Genomic DNA, 20,990 nt, shown 5'->3' with positions numbered 1-20,990 from the left:
GGTAGGTATTCACCTATCCTTTTATTGTGTAGGTACTTGCATTATGTAAGTACTTACCTGTCTTCAACCTCACAATCCACTTCATTTAGGGAAGCTATAGTTCTGTATATGACTGTACGGAGCATTTCGAGTTCTTGTGCGGTATTTACAAAAAAGTGTAAAACTTCATCAAGAAATATCAAAATTCTGCCAAGGGATGAGAAAAGGGGGTGGGGGTGTATGTAGACAGTGACCTTCCTCCTGTTTCAAAGGTCAAATGTTCAAAATTTGTTTAAAAAACAAGCCCACAAATCGACACCGGGACACTCTTCTTTGTATAGAAGTTAGATGAAGAGGAAAATTGATGATAAAACATGAGAATCATTGTATTTCTCATAAATAGGTTAAAACAAGTTGCTATCCGCGTCTCTGTGTGATTAGTTCTTCTTAACTATGCAACCGATATTGATAGGGAATTTGAGAATTTCTTCCGGAAGGTTTAAATATATATCATATTTATAGAAGATAGAGAAAAGTCTCCGAGCAACGCTGGGAACACGTCAGCTAGTTTCATAATAATTTGTTGTAAATTGTAAAACTAATCATTGGTAATATTCATCATAACAAAGGTTGATGAAATCTGATGAATCGTGTATAAACGAGTAATTTAGTAAATGACGTTTGTTACGAAGGGCCTTGGCTGGTCGGTACTTTTAGGAGTCCAAAGTATTCGGCACACGGATGATGAACCGATGAAGTAACTGATGAAATAACTAATAATGATGGTTTATTGGGGAGGTGGCTTGGAACATCGTGATGAAACTAACCTTGTACGTCACCCAAAGGATTAGATAACCATTGTTACGAAATTTAATATTTTACTTGCTAAGATGAATAACAGTGAAATATTATTTGATAGTTTATTTTAATATTAAACTGTTTTGAATCGAATCAGCAGAGGTCAGAAATAGCTACATGGAATTGGATTGAAATTGCTTTCAAAGACAATATGCAATTCCTTGCAGCGTTGCGTCTGTTTCTTTTAATTAATTATGCATCATTTTAATAAAATAAATATAAGACGTGCTATTATTTACCTATTTCTTACAAAGCTGTTTTCTAACAGATTTTGTTTTATGCGGTAGAAACGAAGTTAGTCATTTTAAATACTTTTGCCCTGTGGTTCGTAAGCTCATCGTTACGCCTCTGCAACGCAATATAACATTATATTTTTAATAAAATCTCCTTTACCATATACCTTGAAATATATATTAAACGCCACTGTAGTAAGTACATATTGTATACTAAAAGTCGGGTAAATTTACAGCATGCTTATTTACTCGTTCTGGAGTGGTTGATTCTGTTAGCATATCCCTGGTGAAAAACCACCATTTTTGAAATGGCTTTAGCCGTCTAGGATAACCAGATCTGAATAGCTAGGTAATTCCCAACCTACATCTTCCACATTTTCTTCATCTCACAAAAAAAAATTCGTTTTGGTAAATTTTCGACAAATTAAAAATGATTCAATTTAAATCGTTATAGAAAATTTAATCGTCATTTCTTAATTTTTCATATTAAATAAATTTGAAATGCCTTCAAGGTTGTAATTTTTTTCAAAAATAACATTTTTGTGGAAAATCCTACGGGGAAACCACTGTTGTAGAATAAAACAAAATATGAAAAAATCATTCATTTTAAAAACATACTTGCAAGTTATTTGTTTTAGTATCGTTCGTGTCCTTGGAGGAATAATTTCGTATCAGTAAACGATGTAATTTTTTCATAATATTAGGTTAAATTAATCATTTATCGATTTTCAGATACAGAATGGATATAGAATGGACGCCGACTACAAAAGCAATGCTAGTTGCAATGTTTAATACACATAAAAACATCATACAGAAAAAAATGATAAAAACCGATTAATGATTACGGTAGCAACTAGCAATGCCTGTTTTTTCCGCGCTGGTTCAGAAGAAATAACTTAAATATTTAACCATAAATGGGATTTTTAGATGACTCAGATCAATAAAGATCTTCACAGAATCTTTACATAAAAAATATGTTAAAAACCCATTAATGATTACGGTAGCAACTAGCAATTCCCGTTTTTTCCACGCTGGTTCAGAAGAAATGACTTAAATATTTAACAATTAATGGGTTTTTTAGATGACTCAGATCAATAAAGATCTTTACATAAAAAAATAATAAACTACGTATTTTTTGTATAAAAAAATTACATTACTAATTCTCAGAAAGTTTTAAGCACAGATGATACTTCGACTATGAAATTGTAATTTAAATGGTATCATTTTAGAGGTGCCATAATATTTCAACACAATGACGAGTCAACACACATTTGTCATTATTATAAATTATCCGGTCACCTACTTTCTTAAAGTTGTGTTGAATTGTCATTTTGATAAATTATTCGGTCACCCACTTTTTTAAAGATGTGATGAATTTTAATTTTGACGAGTTATCCGGTCACCCATACTTTAAAGTTGTGTTGAATTGTCATTTTGATCAATTATCCGGTCACTCACTTTTTTAAAGAAGTGTTGAATTGTCATTTTGATGAGTTATCCGATCACCCACTTTTTTAAAGAAGTGTTGAAATGTCATTTTGATGAATTATCCGGTCACTCATACTTTAAAGGTGTGTTGAATTGTCATTTTGATAAATTATCCGGTAACCTACTTATTTAAAGTTGTGTTGAATTGTCATTTTGATGAGTTATCCGGTCACACACTTTTTAAAGGTGTGTTGAATTGTAATTGTGTTGAATTGTCGGGTTACCAATTTTCGAATCACAAGAATTTGTGTTACGTAATCGTTTGAATAAAATGGTGCACTGGTTTTTCCGTGGGAGATATCTATCTTTATGGTACAAAATATCACAAACTAATTATAACATAGAACAATATCACCTACAAAAAATGTTATTTTTAATGCTCTGAATTGATTAAGGTAGGTCCTGGTTATAAAAAAAAGTATTTATGTAAATTTTATACGAATGCACAGGAAAATCTTACAATGATGCATAAACTAACACTAACGCAATTCTAGGTTGTATTTGATTATATTCTTGTGAACTATTTTCAATTTTACTGTCTATTAATAATTGATTGATTTGGTAAGGCTCTTGACTAGCAATTCGGAGGTCGCGGTTTCCAATCCGTTCGTATTCAAGTAAATTTTATTTTCGATTAATTTGTTTTATTTGGCATTTTAAATCATGGCTGTAGACCACTTGGTTTCTGCAAAATGATGGCTCTCCAACAGAATACAATCACAATTACAGTAGATAATGAAATAAAAAATAATACGGTTGAAGTGGTTGGTGACAAAGTTGTTATTTGAAAAGTTAGTGTCTATATTAAAGTTAAAAAAGAATAATTCTTACCTTCTGCAAGCCAGGATATCAACCTTTCCTCCGTCGTACAATCGAATAGCTCTCATTTCCTTTTCAGTTCCTCCATAAAGGTCTGAAACATCCAGGAGTCCTGATGCCAAATTTATTTGTTCCCTGTGTTCTGTAAAAGAAAAAAAATAATGTACATTACCCAAACAAAACATAAAAAACAGAAAAAAATCAATCCGTAAAAACAAAGTTAAAACTACATATTATACTCGTACATCTATTTTAAATTTTCGACCTTGTTGAACCATCTATACGGCCGGGTAGAAGCCAATTTAATATAAAAAATAATAGTTTTTTATTTGACTGAGGATTGAACCTTTCTCCCCAGGGACTAGCTCTTAAATGTTGTGAACTATTAAAATGTCTTTTGAAATTTAATTTTTTTTGGTTCGACTGAAGATTGAACCTTCCTCCCTAGGGACTGACTAAAATGGGGGAATACTGCTTACTTAAGCCAAATCCTAATTAGATGGTACGATGGTAAGATTTATTTGGTATAAATTTTGATGATGTCATCCAATTTCAGAGAAACGCGTGTGTGTGCGTGAGTGCCACCAAAAGTTAATAGAATTGCATTGTCATGTAATGTCGACAACGTACCTATTTACCGAGTTTCAGTTCGATCGGATGTCGGGGAGTGGGTTAAGTTCCACTTCCAAGATTCCATTTCATTCATTCATTCATTTAATCAAGAAAACCAAATTGAAATTTAAATATATGTAAAAATAGGCATATTTCTATTTATTCGATTTAAACGAAGTATTTAAAAACAAATATTTTTAGGTATAATTTAATCTGTCTTCATAATTTTTAGGTATAATTTTTGTTGTCTTCATAATTTTTAGGTATAATTCATGCTGTCTTCATAATTTTTAGGTATAGTTTATGCGGTCTTCATAATTTTTAGGTATAGTTTATGCGGTCTTCATAATTTTTAGGTATAATTTCCTCATCTTCATGTTCCAATGAGTCCAATGTTCAACAATAATGCTCTTAAAGATTTTTTTAAATTTCGAACAAGTGGAAAAAAGAATTAAAGGTAACTATTGTAATGATGGTCATTGATAACTTGTTTTAGTTAATGTTAAAAATAAAATGGAACATGTTTTTTTTTAAAATATCAAACTGATCCGGGTACGTGACATTATGTGGGAGGCGTGCCGGTTGTAATATGTTGAGAGTTATATATAAACAATATTGTAATCAATATTAGTGTCACCTTTGATCAGATCGTATGACATCATCGAGCAGTGACAAAATTTCAAAGGGGAATCTATTTTCACCCACGAATGCGTTTTTAAAATATAACATTTATTTATATTGGGGGTAAGTCCATCTCATTTTGATGACTATTAAAATCTTCGATCGACGATGACCGGTCAGTGTTGGCGTCCCAATCGCGTTTGGGTTCCACTCCTAGTGAGTTCAATTCCTACGCTGGCTAAGTCCTCCATCACTACACAAGCAACATTTTCAGCTTACTGTGAAGGTAGTAGGACATTTTGAAATAATTTCAGATATTTTCAGTTTGTATTTCATTTCTAAAAATTTTCCATTTCTAATTTAAAAACTTTATGGCCTTTTTATAATTTTTGAACAAATTGTTACCAATTCACAATCATACCAACGTAATTGTTGTACTAGAAAGCTGATAAATATTCGATCAAAAACTGACACGAGCCGAGAAATATCGTTTAAAGGTGATCGTTCAAGTGTCAACAAATTTAAAATGGCTGATTACCGATTCGTGAATACTTTGACGGAACTTCAGACAACCGAGCCTAAGGACGGGTTGTTTCGGAGAATTTGAACAATTCATCAAATTTCAACGTTCATTTTCAAGCTCTGTGAAAGATTTTTTCAAGTTCTGTTTTTATTTCAGTTTTATCAAGCAACTAGTCTACAATGATATAGTAACAGAACTTGAATAGGACTTTCACAGAATCCGAAAAAGAACGTTGAAATTTGATGAATTGTTCAAATTCTCCGAAACAACCCGTCCTAAGAGTTCTTAATTTGAATAGTGAATTCTTAGTATAATTAGTAATTTGCAAACATAATCTACAGATAATAACTAAAATAAAATAAATCATAAAGTAAGAAAATAGACATTGGATTTGAAATGCGCATGCGTCGACCAATTAAGGCTCTGACACACTGGTCCCACGCACGCAATGCATAAAAAGGAACGACGGCGTGGAATTTTCAATACAAAACTTAAATTTGGAGTTGAGGCCGAAAATGAATATTAGAGGCAACTTTGAGTTACTTGTCATTAATAAAAAAAAAATATTCTCACTTATACTAATACTACTGTACGAATATAAAAAAATAATAAATCGTATTGTTTTTGGGTAGAAATATTTTATTATTTACGACAAATTTGTGTTCCAACGTAAATAGGTCGTTTGTAATTTTAATTTATAAAATTAAACGAGCTAAAACGAAATGCTTTTTTTAAACACATTTATTTTTAATTTTGTATTTTAATGTATTCGCAATATTCGCATAGTAAATATGTCAACATTATTTTTGAAAATTATTATCATTAACTCACAAATAATTGCGAAAGTTACCTCTAAAATCTTTGAAAAATTATAATTTAACACACAAATGAATAAAGTCGCAAATATCCGTAATAAATATTTGCTATAAACTTGGATTAAAAAAAATTTTGTTTGGTTGGAAATTTTGGCCTTAAAGTTTTGCTTGAAAAGGGCCGCGTAGTCGTTCCCCTTATTTGGAAAACTTACAATCATACATTTTATATGAAAATATCTAATGCATTAGAAACACACTTGTAACGTGTAGGTACCAACGTGGAACCAGTGTATCCTTACATTTATTGGCACTGTTACCAAACTTTAAATTAAACAAGCTTTGCAGCACGAAATCTTTTTAATAAGAGTCTCTAGAATTTAAATTTTTAACAATAATTTTATTTCAGATAGAAACTAGTTTTTTTTACTAAGGTTAAATCATTTTTGTTTATACTTCTTTGTTTTGGAATTCCGGAAAACATATAATCAGGAATTCAACCTATTCTCTTATTATTGTAATACATTGTCTTGTAGTTTGTAGTAAATCCAGCAGTTGACTGGTTTGGTAAAACAAGAAATACCCGGAAAGAATTCTGTGACAGTTTGATTGATCAAACCACATTGAGAAATGATACTTGTATAAAATATCTCTTTATTGATATAACCACAAACGCAATCACGTGATAGGATTGCAATATATAGAACTTCTGTCTGGTGACTTACTACACAGTATGATAAATAATAATTACACATTTCCGGCAGTTTGAAATCTTTTAATATTTATAATATATTTGTGTTTTGAAGGGGGAACTCAGAATGTGACAGTTCAAAGTGGTCATAAATGGAAATGATCCAAATTGCAAACTTACCGGGCAACTACTTTACTGATAATATCGCTAATTTATTAAGAATCTCTTCAAATTATTCGTATTCCGGTTCAAAATGGGAATACAGGCTCTTAACGAATAAATTGATAGGTTTCTCTTTTAGTAAAATTCCAATGAATTGTCATGATGTCACGATGAACACGTGTTCATAAAATTCGCATTTCGTCATTATATATTATTAAGACAAACGCAGGCGCATGAACGCGTGTTCCGATATTATTACGAATTTATTAAAAGTTTATCAGGAAGAGGCCTGCAGTCCCGTTTCTAACCGGATTACTAATAATTTGAAGATATTTTTAACAAATCAGCAATACTCATTTTTCTCCGCGCACTGAATAGATAATACACACCATAGATGCCTTCCATAATGATTTAAATGGAAACCAATGTCGCCATTGACTTAGTACCTTTTGGTTCTAGACTATTTAGCAAGCGCTTCGTCTCTCTTACACGTGCCCGATATCGTACATCGCAATTCTATTTGATCGAAATGAAAATTGTATAATAGCGATGAAGTATAAGCAAAGAATGACATCTACCAAGCTCCCAGACTCTCTACTCATTTACGGCTCCAAAGACTAAGATGGGCCGGACATGTGCACCGAATGCCAAGCACACGTGTACCAAAGAAGGTTCTAACAGGACACCCGGGAGGCAAACGAAAGGCGGGCAGACCTAGGCTGAGATGGGAGGACGATGTCAGGAAAGATGCCAGAGGACTACTCCATGTTGCAGATTGGAAGACGACGGCCGAGGACAGAGGGCGGTGGAGGCTCATGTTAAAGGAGGCCAAGGCTCGAAATGGGCTGTAGCGCCATTGAAGAAGAAGAATAAGCAAAGAATGGTCAGACTTACGAATAACGAGACATGCCCACATCACATTTCTAGTTTTTTTTTTTTTAATTTATACTATGAGATAAACTCACTGAGGGAGCTGCTAGGACTATTTAAAAGGACACTGCAGAGAAAGAGGCTAAGTGAAAATATTTCTACAATTTTGCTATAACACACTTTCAATACTGCCTTCTTCGCATGTTTGCTGAACAATGCCTTAACTTGCTAAAATAACGTGTTTTTTTTTACATCTGTTTGAATTTAGATTTTGTTTCGCGAATAAATGAATTAATGCAAATCTTGGAAGTGGTAACTAACCCACTTCTCAACATCCGATCGATCTGAAACTCGGTAGATATACTCGTTGTCGATGACAATGCACTATATCAATGGTGGCAATCGCGCATAAACACGCGAACATATACGCATTTCTCTGAAATTGAATGACATTACAGCAGTTAATATGCGGAATAAATATCAATCCTACCCAATTGGGATTTGGCTCAGTTGTTAGCGCGGTTGATTCCAGTCCCTGGTGAGGAAGGTTCAATCCTAAGTCAAACCAAAAAAAAGTTACATCCATTTTTACGGGATGATTTTTTAATTTTTCAGGTGCCTGGTAATATTTTTATACCTAAGTATGTTTAAACTTACCAAAGTTACAGCTTTCCACCGCCTGTCCTGGTAAGGTCCTCATGTACTCCATGCAACCATCGTCGTTCAAGGCTGCGTAGCACTCTCCGTGGGTAGAGGAGGTCCTATTCATACAGCAGCTCACCTGAAAACAATTCAAATGTCAGAAATCATCGTTTTAATACCAAGTGACGTATATTTTCTTAAGCTTTTCTATTAAAAAAGTGTTACATTGGCATTCAAAATCCAACACACTATTGAAAAAAAACTATCCTAGGAGAGACAGTTTCTATTTTTTATGTTTGATTTAAAATAAAATCTTGAAATAAATTATTAATTTTTGAAAATTAGCAATGATTGGCTTCTCTGAATTCTTCACATTTCCAAAAATCAGTTCCAATTTTTAAAATTACAAATTTTTTATTCAAAGCAAATTTTAGTTCCTTGAACCAGGGAACGCATGACGCACTGATAACTGAAATTGGTATTTTGGATAATTTATCGAAGTTTACAAATGTCAAATTTACGAGTATTATTATATACGAGTACCAACATACTTTATCACATTTCTGTCATTTATTGCATTTTATTTCGATTAATACGGCACCTACAATCCAGCTTATCAGTTGTTTATAATTATATATGGTTTTCCAATAAGAGGTGTTATTTTGATATTCAATCGTAAAAGATCAATGGTTTCGTTGCTTGTGTGGCACGTAGCGCCGTTTTGTTGAAAGTAAACGTTTTCCAGATTAATACCATCTAATTTGGGCCATGAAAAATCATCAATCATCTCTCGATAGCGCAATCCATTCACCGTAACTGTTGCTCCAGCTTCATTTTCGAAAAAGTAAGGTCCAATGACTCCGTCAGACCATAAACCGCACCAAACAGTCACACTTTGAAGAAAAAAAGGCTTTTCAACAATAACTCTTGGGTTTTCCGAGTCCCAGATGCGACAATTTTGCTTGTTGACGAAGCCACCGAGGTGGAAATGGGCCTTATTACTCAAGATGATTTGCATTTGATTCACTCAAGTGAATTTTTAATAATTACAATGCGTTGTTAAAGTGTATATCGTTCCATTTTTATTAATGGCGTAGTTTCTACTTGTCAAATTTAAAAAAAAAACAGCTTTTAAAGTAATATCTACCGAAATAACGGGCTATTCAAAATAATACCTCTTATTGGAAAACCCTGTAATTCATTAAAATATTGTATTCCTTTTGTACAGTAAACTAATTTATATATTGGTTTTGTCCTTTTTTGGTAGCCTTATTTCGTTGCGTGTTCTTATGTTTGTGCATGTCCTTGTTGTATATAAAAACCCCATATTCGATATAATCCATCTATTATGTATTGTATACTTTAATTATTTGATTATATAATTGTGTTGCTGCTCATTTTGACACAGGAATTCTCTAGTGAGATGAGCGGAAGAGGATTCTATTGTAATGTACCATTTTATGAATGAATAAATAAATATAATTTTCTAAAGGTATTTTGGTAATAGGTTGTTTATTATTGTATGTATAAATATCAACATGTTAAAGAACAGCATCTTTTCCACTGTAGCCAATTTAGTTCCTTTAATATTTATTCTGATGATCCCACAAAAAAGTATATTATATACACAGTGCATTAGTAGATAAGTATATTTAAGAATAATTCTATGTCTTTGTCAAAATTCTATAAAAAGTTTTAATGTACTATTAAAAAGTATGTACTATACATTAAATTACATAGATAAGTTATCTATTTACACCGTTAAGGTATATGTATACATATATTTCCTCCAAGATTCACACAATGCTGAATTCGGTTTTGTTCAGGTTTCGGACTTGAATGCTGAATTCGGTTTTGTTCAGGTTTAATACATTAACGTTGAATTCGGTTTTGTTCAGGTTTTAGACGTAAATGCTGAATTCGGTTTTATTCATGTTTTAGACATGGATGCTGAATTCGGCTTTATTCAGGTTTAAGACATAAATACTGAATTCGGTTTTGTTCAGGTTTTAGACATCGATGCTGAATTCAGTTTTGTTCAGGTTTTAGATATGGATGCTGAATTCGGCTTTGTTCAGGTTGTGACATGAATGCTGAATTCGGTTTTGTTCAGGTTTTTAGGCATGGACGCGCAGTCACAGTGAAAACCCGTACACTTATTTTATAAAGAAAGCTCGCCTCTGAATTACGTAGATATGCATAAGTACCTACATAACACATTATATTGAAAACAGTGTCAATGTTTTTTATCTCGAAAGTGTTTACCTGTTTAATATTGAAAGATTATTTCATTTCGCACACTTTCACTCAATTTCCTCTACCGACCGAGGTACAAAGTACAGTAGGACTGTGCGAAAAACTTGTTCTCGACTTTGCAGATACAAGTAACATTGGTAAGTTAAACGAATGCAAGAAATTAACACATTTATGATTCAAGTTGGTAAGAATTTTCACAGAATGAATTTAAAGAGGATTTTCCACGAGTTATTAGCAGGTGGGTAAAACTTGAAATGAATATCAGATTTCTACAAAATGTTTTATGTGTAGTTTTGCACACGAATGTTTCTTGTTAATTCTTTGTTTTGCAATTTTTTTTTAATCTGCAGGTTCTGTGAAAGCCCTATTCAAGTTCTGTTATTATATCATTATAGGCTAGTTACTTAACAGAACTAAAACAAAAACAGAATTTGAAAAGAACTCTCACATAACTTTAAAATTAACTTAGAAAATTGAAGAATTGTTCATATTCTCCGAAACAACCCGTCCTTAGTATTTCTGTGTAAAATTTCAAATTCGAATTTAATAGTCCAGAATTGCTTGCATTGATATTCTTTCGGATTCCACTATGTAAAACCATAAGTCGAGATTTATTTCAGTGCAGAAATTCTGGGATTAACTACCATATGTATTCCTCATTGGCCAGAATTATCAGTCAGTGGTCAACTTAAATTTATCACCAAAAAAATACAAAATAATGATGAGGAGTCAGTTTATTTATGCATAGTAAATATGTACTGAATAATTTTTAAGTATTCATAATTCGTAAAATAAACTAAAAAGGGCGTTCATAAAAAATAAAACCTCTAAAAATCATACTAATTTAATATATTATTATATTTTTAAAAATTAGAAAGTTCTTAACATAACATAGCCCAGTTCAATATTACCACATAGTCAACAACTGCATTCCTAGAGCTTTTTACGTAACTGGCCGAGCAAACCATCATAGATACCGCGGGTCAATTCACTGTTTTTTGTGTCAATCTTATATAGATGCTACGTCATCTTCTGCAGTAATGGAGGCGGTATGCCCGTATACAGACGTCCTTGGCGTTACACGTAACAACACGTAATGGCCATATTACAATACGTAATCTCCGCCGACGTACAAAAACGTTAAGTACCGGAAATTCGGAGATTCGACGTTCCTAATTCAAGCCATCATCATCTAATACCGGGTCATTGAAAAAACTGACCGATTCCGGTGAAACGCAAACATAAGAAGTTCGCTGTTGTTTAGATGCTGCGATTTACTCGATTTTGAATGGTTGTAGTATATTTGACATGGGTTCATAATAATTTTGATTTTGAAAATAACTTGTAATTCTAATGAAAGTTATGATAATATTAGCATACTAGAACAGACCCGTGAAAGATCACGGGATATTTTTTCAGAAAATTTTAAAGTTATTTAGTAAATAACGTTTTCTTGAAAATTGAAAAAGAGCAGTCCCATGAAAAATCACGAAGTCTCAATTTTCCTGTCAAAATGAACTCTAATAAATTTAAACATAATAATGTTCCGGTAACAAAATATTAGACAATACCCCCTGGAGCTTCAATATATTTAAGAAAAACGAGATTTTCGAATGTTTGGTTTTTAATTCGCCTGCGCTCCTTCAAAAAATCATACCTCTGAATATTGATATTAAAATAAATAAACTGGTAAATATCTTTTAAAGCCAAATGAATTGACAAATATTCCAAAATTTATCTCAAGTTTAGGGGTTTTATAAGAAAAATATTAAATTTACAAACACGTAATTGAACTTTGCTATGAATCATCACTCTAACGAATTCATATTAACCAAAATATAGTCAAAAACGCTCCAGTGGATAAGTAGGTACTTTATCGCTTGTCTGAATTCTTGACACGTCAGTTCCAATTTTGAAAATAAAAATAATATATTAATAATAAATTAATAATATATAGGTTGTATTCTTGACGTAATCAGTTTCAATTTTTAAAATGACACTTAAATTCAAATCGAATTAGAGTTCATTGAACCCACAACAGAAATAAGTATTTTAATTGATTTGTTCTATTTTGTGTTTGTTAGTAAAACTTATTTTAAAAGATTTCTGGCAAGGCTGTTATTTCAAGGAAGGTTAACTCTGAATGCTGAAGTAATGCAGTACCTGGGTCGTTTGAATTTATTTTGAATTTCAAATGTGTAATTACAAAAGTAGTGAAAGTTGAGTAATGAATAAGATAAAGAGAGAGTTTCTAAGATGAAAGGAATATTAGGTGAAAGAAAAGGAGTCTAAAACTTTCAAGAAGGACGTGGCACGATTAAGGGAATCAAATTTCTAAAGTGTTGAAATAATTTACTGATTTGTTGATTTTTGCATTTCGCACATCTATAAATTCGTTACAATCCGTTTTACGGTTCAAGATGTTGGCCGTTTTTATGGTTAATCAAAGATTCTTTTTTTAAATGTGTAATCGTCGTGTTTCATTAATCATTACTTTTGTAGGAAACAGTTTGAAAAAAACTGACTTTGAACAAATTGTATAATTCTTCATTTGACAAAAGTGTATTTGAAAGTTACATAAAAGATATGTACTATAATTAAGTACATACTTGCATAAAAAATAAAGATTACAATTAAGTATCTACTTACATAAAATATATGGATTATAATGAAGTACCTACTTACATAAAACAAATTAACTATAATTACGTACTTACATACATAAAACATATGGATACTTAATTAAATTAAACATTTGGATTGTAATTAAGTACTTGCTTAAATAAAACGTGTGGATTATAATTAAGTAATTACTTACATAAAACATATGGATAATAATTAAGTACCTACTTACATAAAACATATGGAATATAATTTAGTACCTACTTACATAAAAGATATGGATTATAATTAAGTACCTACATACATAAAACATTTGGAATATAATTTAGTACCTACTTACATAAAAAAAATTTGGATTATAATTAAGTACCTACTCACAATTCTTTTGATTTCATAGGGAATTGAATAATAAGAGAAAAACAGAAAAATACTTTTTCGGACGCGAGGTTAAAAGCCAGCAATGTGTATCATAACAGAGCTACGAAGCTTTGCATACAACGAAACAGCATGATGGTTAGTTATTTAGTTAGATAAATTAACTATTGTAGATCTCAACGATAGAAGTATAGGTATATGTGCTTAGAAATTCTTGTTTCTTGTGTCATTTATAAGATCAGAGTCTTTGTCCATATTGTAGAATTCAAGGAAATGTTTCATACAATATGATCGGTAGTACTTTCATTTAAGTATGAGTATACTACAACACGGTACAAGCAGAGGAAATGGAAAGTATAGCCTCCATTGACTCTGTACAGTTAAATCATGAACCCAATATCCCTCCCAAGCCACTGGCATGAGACTAACGAGACCATTGATTTGTTTATAAACGGTTTGTTTGTATAAGAAGTATTTTTTTAGTAGCTGGCAGCAACTTTCACGGAAACGGGCGGCTGCAGAAGAAATGATCTCATCAGTATGATGCTGCGAATGCGGGTATTCGTCGGCCAATGAAGAGATCATATTTTGCAAGACCATATTATTGGAGAAAAGGCAAGGTAAACGGAGACAAATCATTCGTTAAGGGCCCGAAATCCCGTTTTAACCGGATTACGATTAATTTGAAGAGATCCTTAATAGAGCAGCAATACTATTTTTCTCCGTGTATCAATAAGTGATTTTTGAATAAAAAAAACAATCTCTGCATAACTTATTGAAAAAACTGTTACTTATTTTTATTTCCTGTTTGTCAAATTGATAATTGATAAAAATGTCCACATGCTTAATTACAAAACAAATGCAGCATCTAATTCACCAATTAATCATGGTCTTCAATAATAATTTTCCAAATTTTAACATCGACATTTTTTCGGGTTCACTGCCCAAATTTAACAGTGACATCATGTCAATAATATTATAAACTGTTCAATGCGCATACATATACACACACTCACACATACAGATATACAATACACACGTCACCCGGTAATTACTGAATATATATACATATGAGACATTACAAGGAAACATATCATTGAAATACCTAACCATACCTTGAAATATTTAATATTTGTAAACTGTTATAACACTGTAACCAATGTACTGTGTGTTTCCATAATAAAATAAATAAATATAGATAGCTACATGATTCAAGCGACAGGATGAAAGGCGTTTCATCTGAAAAACCAGACCGATTAAAATTTTATTTTTAATGTGATCTTATTTCAACTCATGTAAATGCATACGGAGCTATTAAAAGTGACGTCATCTGGTGGCGGAAGTGTATTGTGTGGGAATATCGAATAAAGAAAAATATTCTGACATTTACATATTGCAAAAAGATGAAGTTAAGTGTTTTAATTAATTCGGATAATAACCGGAAACTAAGAATATATGGCAGTACCTTCGTCATTCAGGCTTCTTTCAGGAAATCAACAAATTAATTCTAAATTTATTAATAGAATGATTGACACTGTTAGATTTTTTTTCTCGTGTGACATTTGTGAATGCCCGGAGCCATTTGACTATTAAATATTCTCACGACTACGGCACAGCAATGGCATAAAAGAAGTACGTTCTTTATCACAATAATACTGCATCTCTTACTCACTAAATACTAGTGAGACAAAAGATGTATGTACGAGCATGTCTGTTTCTGGAATATTGAAAGGGCTTATGGTATTCTTGAATTGGGGAACGTCACGACATGTATATGTCAGGAGATGAAGGAGATGAGAAACACGAAGGTTGGGTTGTAATTGGCTTCTCAAATCTGGTCACCAAACGTAGTATATACTCTCAGAATCGTCGTTGTGGAAGACCAACCTTCAGTTTTTAAACGCTGCTTAAAATGACTTCATCTGTGTTTGGTGACCAGATCTGAACATATTTGCATTTCCACTACCTTCTACCTCATTGGCTGCGAACATTTGGGTCTTTTGTGCGGTATTCATAAAAAAATGTGCATAGTGTACGAGTGATAGTCTAAGATTGAACGTTGTCAACAATGGTCTCATAGAAATAAGTTTCACTTCAAATCAAATGCCAAATTGAAATGTCTGCCGGCGAAGGTCAAGCAAAATTACCACATTGACTATTACCAGTATTTTAATACAATATGCATCTTGTCCCATTTGGTCGCGAAACAAAGACTTGGTGGTTCGACTACTTCAACGTTTAGTATTTCATATTTAGCAGGACTCTAATTTATTTTCATTCATACGCCCTATTATTATATTATTAAAACTGCCTTTCTATAGCTTTTCGATTATCAATATTTTTTGTTGTTGCACCGAACGTGTCTTTGGAGTCTATATTCATAATATTAAAAGTAAATATGAATCTTAAATGGTGATCGATATTGAAACAAAATATTGTTTACCTTGAATAAAATTATTTCCAAAACATATAAATAATATTAAATAATACTAATTCAGAACCGTGAAAAATCACGGGATATTATGATTGTAGGATTTGTGAAGATGAAAGTATTTATACAAAAAATATACATATATTCTCAGTCTTTCAAAATAGGAAATTTACAGAATGTCAAAAAATAATAAAACAAATACTCATTTCGGTAAAGGTTACGAATTTCGCTTCACGGTAAATATGGAATGTTTACTTTGAATTAATACTTAATTATTATATTAATTAATTTAGTTATATTATTATTAAAAGTTACTATAAATGTTAGGGAACCTTTAATAACGCCTGCTCGCGTCCCCTTTAGAGTTATATCTCAGTTTTCAAGTAGTTTGTGGGCTACGCTAGGTTTTTATAGACTGGTTTGTGATTTAATTCTAATAAGATATTATGAATATAATCCAACTCTTGATATGAACATAGTCGCCGTCGGCTGCGACTATAACGGCGCCGCATACTAATTTACATATCGCGTAAGTGACTTAATAAACGAAATTAAAATTGAAAGTGCGTATTTTTATATCTCCCCCGACAGAATAAATCATGTTTTGAATTAATAAAGCTAAATCCATTTATTTGAAAGTTACATATTGCGTTTTAAGAGTGAAGCGGAATAAGAGAAAAATAAACTCATTTCAAATAAACAAACTTTAATTGAAATAATATTGGTGCCTAGTTTATCGCTTGTCTGATATGATTTGTACTTTGTAAAATTAAAAGTTAATTGAACGCGAATTATAATGATTTTATTAATAATGATACTAATTTGATTATATTTTATTAATATTGATTTGATTTTATTAATAATGGCATTAATTTGATTATATTTTATTAATAATGAAAATAATTTGATTATATTTTTCAGATTTATGAAACGTAAAAATAAATATTTTACATGTAAAATATAAATTTCTACATGTAGGTACTAGCAGGTTTGAATAAATACACGATGTGTCATTAATACTTAACTAAGACCTAGTGCAGAGATCCACAACGTCATACTTACATCAAGATAAGTTACGATTTATTTGCAAATTGTAAATTGCGGTTTACGCTGGAGGTCCGATATAACCTGCGCTGCATATAAATTTACTAAATTGCGTAAACTAGGAGCAAAGCATTTAACAAACCGCAATTTTAAATTCAGATCAGTGCTGTTTAATTTTCATTCATGAAGATTTTAACCATGATATAACGAGCTGGATTCGTTATCCAATCGGTTTAATTCATTGCATTTGATTTTGCCCTACTTCTGATGAAATTGAATATTATCATATTAAAATTTATCGATTTAATTTAAATGGAGCGTCAAAGTGATAAAATAATTTTACGCATTAAAAGTTATTAAATTTTGAGTGCTCATAACTTCATTTATCTGAGATTAGTCCCTAATACTGACAAATTTCATAGATTTTACACCGAGGATAGTTTACATTACAATTACGCCGGAGGTTTAGCACAGTGAAATTGATAACTTTACAGTATCGGGTCGATAGGAGTAACTACCGATGATTTTATTCTAATTTCCCGAGCACGGTCACGTTGTTAATACCCAGACCGACATTGATAATACAAGTAAAAGATAAAAATACTAATAAATTGACAATGTTTAGTTAAAATAATAACATAGTTCATAAGGTCTTAGGTTAGTTATGACTTTTATAATAACTTTTGTTTCTCCAAGTTGGAACGGAATCGATTGATCGCTTCTTAGATGAATTAATTAAATGTATGGATCGTGCATACGATTTCTTTCAATTCTAAGAACATAGTTAGTTCACACCCATTCATTAATTAGCCAGTTATTTTGCATAATGAACGACATTATCCAAAAAAGTCCTGTATATTAACAGTTTATCCGACACCTGCAGTCCACGCTAAAAGCAGCGGTTTTTGTCCACCGATTGTCGGAATCAACTAACCATAGATGACGGATTTCGTAAATATCGTATTGACATAGGGCTTTATCGATCATCCGTGCTAGACATCCTTAAATGCCAATTTAGCAGCATTTTTAAGCAGTCAAAAGGGCAATATAAAGTGTATGAAATCAATCATTTTCCCATCGAAGGATCAGCCCTTTGGACGGCACCACTATTCCTATTGTGATACTTTTACTTTTTACGTTTGGAAACTCGAGCTGCGTTATTAATACAAAATAATCCCCGCGCCAAGCAATTATTGCGCATTTATAAAAAAACAAAACTTATATACTACTGGTCGCAAATTACCTCCTACATTCCTTTGACCCTTTGCCGCAAAAGTATGCAGCTGCTAAAGAAACAACAATATACACTTCATCAAGGGTATATTTTAATGCTTGATTAGCGGTAGTTGTTTTTAAAATAGAAGGCCTACCTTGTCCAGCTTAGGATTGATAGTCTTGACGAGGTCTCTGAGGAGCATGCCCCCCCAAGCGGCCAGCAGGCTGCTGACGTACATGTGCTGGTGCGGGGGCGCGGTCGTCTGGATGGCGCGGGCCACTCGGGCTCCCGAGGGCAGCGCGTGGGCCCCCATCGACACGCGGGGCGTTGAGATGCCTGGAACAAACAGTTCAATTATCAGTTTATGTTATTTAAATATAATATTGACACTAGATAACTCCACACCAATAACATTAACAATAATTGTAATTATTCTCTGTGAGTTTTTTTGAGTTTCTTTTAATATATTTAATACTCTTTAACAGATAAAATAATGCAAAACAATACTACATTTAATAAACTAACGAAACACTGTAATACATAAACCATTTTAAATACACATATTTCTTACTTAAGCCATATAATATAATATTAATTTAATGAAATATTATCACATGAAATTATATTTTAATTACGTTATTTTTACTGTAAAAAAATCAACCATAAATAAATAAAAATGTATTTTAAAATTGTAATAAAATGATTGAGGATTGAACCTTTTTTCCCATGGACTGGAGTCAACCACGCTGATAGCCTCGCTGATGTAACCGATCCAATCGCGCTTACAAAATGCTGATTAGGTAGTACCGACATTTATTGCGTATATTAACTGCTGTAATGTCATCCGATTTCAAAGAAATGCGTATATGTCCTTGTGTGTGTACGTGATTACCGCCAAAAGTTGAAAGATGCTTTGTCATCGACAACGAGCCAATCTGCCGAGTTTCAGCTCGATCGGATGTCGGGAAGTGGATGTGCATTAATTTATTCATTAATTCATTCCCAAAAACAAAAGTGAAATTCAAATGGATGTATTTAAAAATTCTTTTATTTTTCTACCCTGGATTTTGATCACGTGACCCCTACATTTAAAATCTAATAAGTTCCAGAAATCATCAAAACGTTAACTAAGGAGTTTTCTTTATTATTTCTAGGCAAATAAAATAATACAGTTGCTAGGTGACGTAGGGGTCAGACATATGACTCCCGCAGATCACCGAAAACGAAAAGTCAGTATTACCGCTCCACAGTAAAGGTTACAATCATTCCAAGGATTCCCAGAGATATAAAACTATGTTGTTTGTTGTGGCTATTAGGCATTCCGAGTATTTACTAAATACCAAATACCACCGAACTACACATCGCTAATGAAGCTAACAAGGTGCAAAACAAACTTTTATTAACCACATATTAAGTAATCCCCCTTTCAACTTATGACGCAACTTGGACAAACCAATTTAGGCCTATTAAATATTTGCTTACTTAACCAAATTGTATGTAGTTGTGTGTTTATTGTAGTCGATATTCCGGATTACATGGTACTCACTTACTCTCTTTTCAACACTAGATATGCTGAAAATACCAAATTAAATGTTGTTAATTTCCTTTTTCTAATTAATTGTTATTATTTTTTATTGATCCAGCAATATTATGTATTTCAAACATTATACCTATGATAATGTGGGCCTAATTGGGTACTTTACCCGTGCTGAATTACAATTTAATAAACAATTTTACAATTTAATGAAGATAATTTGAGATAATAAATAAAAATCCAATAATAATGGCGGTAATGAAAAAAAATCGGTAAATATTTATTTATTTATTTTGTTTATTGCAGAAACAAACAGTACATAATTACATAGATGACAATAGTTACAAAATTATAAAAGTTAGTACAATAATTGGTACCAATGACATGTTGCTGACATATATGCATATGAGGTATATTATACATTTTACGGTTAAGTTACATTTTTAAGTTAAGTTAAATTAGTGTGCTGGGGAAGGAGAGAGGTGTGTGTGAGTGTTTGTGTGTGTGTACGTGTGCATGTGTGTCTGTGTGTGGTTGTATGTGTTATGTGGGTGAATTGATGATAGTATGGTTGTATATAATGAAGTATGTATTGTAAATGACCGGTCGGTGGCTGAGTTGACATCGAGTTTGGGTACCTACCACCCAATTCAACACCACCCTCTATCACAACACAAGCAACATTTTCCGCTTACTGTGGTGGTAGTAGGAGATTTCAAAATATTGTCAGGCTATTCGTAACCCGGGATGTTTTTATTTCTTTAATTTAAAAAAAAAATGGTATTCTGTATTACGTGGGTATATTTGTATTTTTATTTTACGTTATAATATTGCCCTTTTTGTTATTTAATTCATCTTTAGTTTTTGTATCCTTCATTTGTTGAAGCAAGTAAAAGAATGTTGTATGCTTTTATTGCCTGATATTTGTGGTGCCTTTGTCGAAAGCTTATATTTACCGTCGGAGTTTTTACTCCGACGAATTATGCATAATATGGCAACATTTTAAAGTGTGAAAAATATATTCACGAAAACTGTTGATTAAGCTTTTGAAAAAATATATTTACTCTATTATTTGCCACATTCCAATGTTTATTATCTCAAACAAAACTATTTTATCATTTATTTTCCTATACAAACAATTGAACTTTTTAACCTAAAAACTCCCTTAAAATACCCTTAAAATATTGAAATTTCGAAAAAAT

At 31.9% G+C, this 20,990-nt stretch overlaps 1 protein-coding gene across 2 annotated transcripts in view; it reads right to left on the bottom strand.

Annotated features, from left to right (window-relative positions):
• The window catches only part of LOC149419546 (uncharacterized), a 118,305-nt gene that overhangs the window by 25,285 nt on the left and 72,030 nt on the right, over positions 1 to 20,990 (bottom strand). For both annotated transcript variants that reach the window (XM_089638378.1, XM_089638379.1), the window contains exons 5-7: positions 18,409 to 18,590; positions 8,326 to 8,449; positions 3,390 to 3,519 (exon numbers count right to left, since the gene is read on the bottom strand). In XM_089638378.1, the coding sequence (XP_089494504.1) occupies positions 3,390 to 3,519; positions 8,326 to 8,449; positions 18,409 to 18,590 (436 nt within the window). The remainder of the gene's footprint in view (positions 1 to 3,389; positions 3,520 to 8,325; positions 8,450 to 18,408; positions 18,591 to 20,990) is intronic.

Source organism: Hesperophylax consimilis, chromosome 12 (assembly GCF_061612785.1).
Source record: "Hesperophylax consimilis isolate HC1 chromosome 12, BYU_Hcon_1.0, whole genome shotgun sequence".
Lineage (NCBI taxonomy): Eukaryota > Metazoa > Arthropoda > Insecta > Trichoptera > Limnephilidae > Hesperophylax > Hesperophylax consimilis.
Note: the sequence above shows the minus strand (reverse complement) of the source record. Positions and strands in the feature narration are given on the sequence as shown.